This window comes from Nanorana parkeri, unplaced genomic scaffold, assembly GCF_000935625.1.
Source record: "Nanorana parkeri isolate BGI_ZX_2015 unplaced genomic scaffold, ASM93562v1 scaffold2733, whole genome shotgun sequence".
NCBI classification, from domain to species: domain Eukaryota; kingdom Metazoa; phylum Chordata; class Amphibia; order Anura; family Dicroglossidae; genus Nanorana; species Nanorana parkeri.
This window is the reverse complement of record NW_017309001.1, coordinates 1448-4952: the sequence shown is the minus strand read 5'-3', so window position 1 is coordinate 4952 and position 3505 is coordinate 1448. Positions and strand designations below refer to the sequence as shown.

Genomic DNA, 3505 nt, shown 5'->3' with positions numbered 1-3505 from the left:
GTTACAGGCAAGGTGGGATTTGTTACAGCGCAGCTGGAGGGATGGGGCCCTAGAGATAAAGATAGACATATAATGATGTTCTTGATTTGGATTCCTCCTGGACAACAATGTCCTCTTCAGAAGATCCCTCCCTGATTGGGGGGGGAGGGGGGTGCACATCCCATGCCTGTACACGTGCAGTGTGCGCGCAGTCCCCTGTGCGCGGCGCGGTGTGATCTGAGGACAGCGCATCCTCCACCCCTCTTACATCCCTGTAATGTGCAGATGTTTGCCGGGCGTGGTGCGGGCTCACCGTCCGGTACATTGGCTGGGAGAACGGCGCACCTGTGCCGCCTGCATAGAACCCGATACCTCCTTCCTCCCCCGCTACCTGTTAGCAGGGGCCCGCTGCCATCTCGCGCCGTGCCAAGTATTCGGCGGCCACTGAGCGCCGTCCTTTAGGGGGGGTTGGGGGGTGCATCCAGGTAGACATGTCCCCCCATGGACTCGGCACAGCTTCACTGTAAGGATCACCCTGAGAGCGCTCCCAGCGTTTGGCCCTCCGGAGCCTCGGGTCAGCCCAGAACCGGAGGACTGACCTCATCATGGGCCGGCCCGTTTATTTGTCACGGTGATGGAATGTTTCCTCTGCCGCCGGTCACATGACTATTTCCAGAATCTTCCCCAACAGACGCTTCAAAGCGGCCGAACGGCGTCCCCGCGGGCGGAGAGGTCACTGCAAGCGCTGCGGCGTTCAGAGGGAGTTCTGGGGCCGCACAGATGTTTCCAGGAGGGTATTGGGGCGAATGTGAGGGGTGCAGTATAGAGGAACTACAATTCCCAGCATGCCTGAGGGCCCCTAGTGAGGTCAGTGTGGGGTGCAGTATAGAGGAACTACAATTCCCAGCATGCCTGCGGGCCCTTAGTGAGGTCAGTGTGGGGTGCAGTATAGAGGAACTACAATTCCCAGCATGCCTGCGGGCCCCTAGTGAGGTCAGTGTGGGGTGCAGTGTATAGGAACTACAATTCCCAGCATGCCTGCGGGCCCCTAGTGAGGTCAGTGTGGGGTGCAGTATAGAGGAACTACAATTCCCAGCATGCCTGCAGGCCCCTAGTGAGGTCAGTCCCCTAGTGAGGTCAGTGTGGGGTGCAGTATATAGGAACTACAATTCCCAGCATTCCTGCGGGCCCTCCGTCACGCTGTGTGCGCTGCGTCATGCAGACAGAGGAGGAGGCGGACTGTCCGCGCCCCGCACTTCAGGGACCCCTTAAGATTTTTGTTGTTGCCTCCAAGTAACTCCACACCGGCCCCTCAGGCAGCAAAGGGGAGCCCGGGGACAATAAAGAGAACCTGTCATTTTATAGACACTGAAAACACAGCCAACGGCCACGAAATTTGGGGCTTCACCTCACTTCCTGTCCCGGTGGTCACCAGAACCTCCCCGATGGGGGACAGACTAACCTTATCCTAAGTTGTGGCCGGAGTTCTGCTTTAACTGGCAGTTGGGTTGCATCGCAGGGGGGCGGGGTTTGAGCTCTGACTTGCAGCAAAGTCAGTATTTGCATACGACCTTTCCCGGGTTCTGAAACTTTTGGGGGTGCCGCAGAGTGATTTGGGGGACAACACAGGAGGGCGCGCTAGCATTGCCGTGTCATCGGGATCGGGTTGCGATATGCGCCGCGGCCTTTTGGGAGAGATCACATGACTTTGTCTCCTCCGCAGGTATTTCGAAGGGGGCGTGTCCTCCGTGTACCTCTGGGATCTGGACCACGGATTCGCCGGGGTGATCCTCATCAAGAAAGCCGGGGATGGCTCCAAGAAGATCAAAGGCTGCTGGGACTCCATCCACGTGGTGGAAGTGCAGGTAACGGCGGCTCCGCCGGGCCACAGGCTGAATATGTCATAGACTGCCAGTCTCCTGCCCTTCCCCCTCCAATGCTCTGTGCTGGCGGAGCTGAGTGATGACCACACCCCTTATCACAGCCACACCTCCTCAGCATCACAAGTGTCCTCCCAGTACTGCATTGAATGGTTAGGGGCGTGTCTGACCCAAGTGCTGATTACTAAGTGCACTAGGTCTTCTGTGGTTCCTATTGGACCGCAGCGGAGGTCGCCTCAGCTCGGGGATTACGTTTTACTTCGTCGCGCACCTTCCCGTTCCACTCACAAGTGTCTTCCCGGTTACAGGAGAAGTCGAGCGGCCGCACCGCCCATTACAAACTGACCTCTACTGTGATGCTGTGGCTGCAGACCAACAAGACCGGGTCTGGCACCATGAACCTCGGAGGAAGTCTTACCCGGCAGGTAGGTCCGTCCTCGTGTCCCCCGTCTCCGCCCCCTTCCCGTCTGCCGTAACCTTCTGACCTCAACCCGAAATCTTCTCACTTCCAGATGGAGAAGGATGAAACTGTGATCTCCCTATGGGGCCCCCCGGTCACGTCCTCCCTATGGGGCCCCCCGGTCACGTCCTCCCTATGGGGCCCCCCGGTCACGTCCTCCCTATGGGGCCCCCCGGTCACGTCCTCCCTATGGGGCCCCCCGGTCACGTCCTCCCTATGGGGCCCCCCGGTCACGTCCTCCCTATGGGGCCCCCCGGTCACGTCCTCCCTATGGGGCCCCCCGGTCACGTCCTCCCTATGGGGCCCCCCGGTCACGTCCTCCCTATGGGGCCCCCCGGTCACGTCCTCCCTATGGGGCCCCCCGGTCACGTCCTCCCTATGGGGCCCCCCGGTCACGTCCTCCCTATGGGGCCCCCCGGTCACGTCCTCCCTATGGGGCCCCCCGGTCACGTCCTCCCTATGGGGCCCCCCGGTCACGTCCTCCCTATGGGGCCCCCCGGTCACGTCCTCCCTATGGGGCCCCCCGGTCACGTCCTCCCTATGGGGCCCCCCGGTCACGTCCTCCCTATGGGGCCCCCCGGTCACGTCCTCCCTATGGGGCCCCCCGGTCACGTCCTCCCTATGGGGCCCCCCGGTCACGTCCTCCCTATGGGCCCCGTCCCATCTTCATATTCATTCTTTTTTTCCAGGACATGGAGAACAAAATCCGAAGCACCCTGAACGAGATCTACTTTGGGAAAACCAAGGACATAGTCAACGGCCTGAGGTAACGTCGGCACTTCCTGCGCCCAAAGTCCGGGGACCCCCAATCTCTTCCCTCTGTCCCCCCAGAGCTGGACAGATCTCAGGAGCCGGGTCACCACATGGAGAATGGTTTCCTGTCTATGGTGTCCTGTGGCCCCGGGTTCTGTTGGGTCTGAGATTGGACTGGCTTTCCTTAAAGTACCAACACGGTTCTTCCGGAGGAGAGTCCAAGTGAAGGAAATCTTCCCCGGGGGGGGAGTCAGCCAATCCTAAACCCGACCGGTGCTCCGCCTCCCCCATGAGGGAAGGGTTGGGGGTTCACCTGTCAGGACGGCTTCCTCCTGGAAGTGTTACATCCGACATTGGCAAACCGGACCCACCTCCAGGACCGCCTCCAGCCCCAACTACCCGGTCCTGACAGGTTCTCTTCCATCTGTCCCGA

At 60.4% G+C, this 3505-nt stretch overlaps 1 protein-coding gene across 1 annotated transcript in view; it reads left to right on the top strand.

The window, feature by feature from the left end:
- Positions 1–3505, top strand: part of CAPZB (capping actin protein of muscle Z-line beta subunit) — a 38381-nt gene that overhangs the window by 33845 nt on the left and 1031 nt on the right. Inside the window, exons 5-9 of the mRNA XM_018574091.1 lie at positions 671–787; positions 1689–1844; positions 2168–2284; positions 2372–2440; positions 3003–3085. Of these exons, the coding sequence (XP_018429593.1) occupies positions 671–787; positions 1689–1844; positions 2168–2284; positions 2372–2440; positions 3003–3085 (542 nt within the window). The remainder of the gene's footprint in view (positions 1–670; positions 788–1688; positions 1845–2167; positions 2285–2371; positions 2441–3002; positions 3086–3505) is intronic.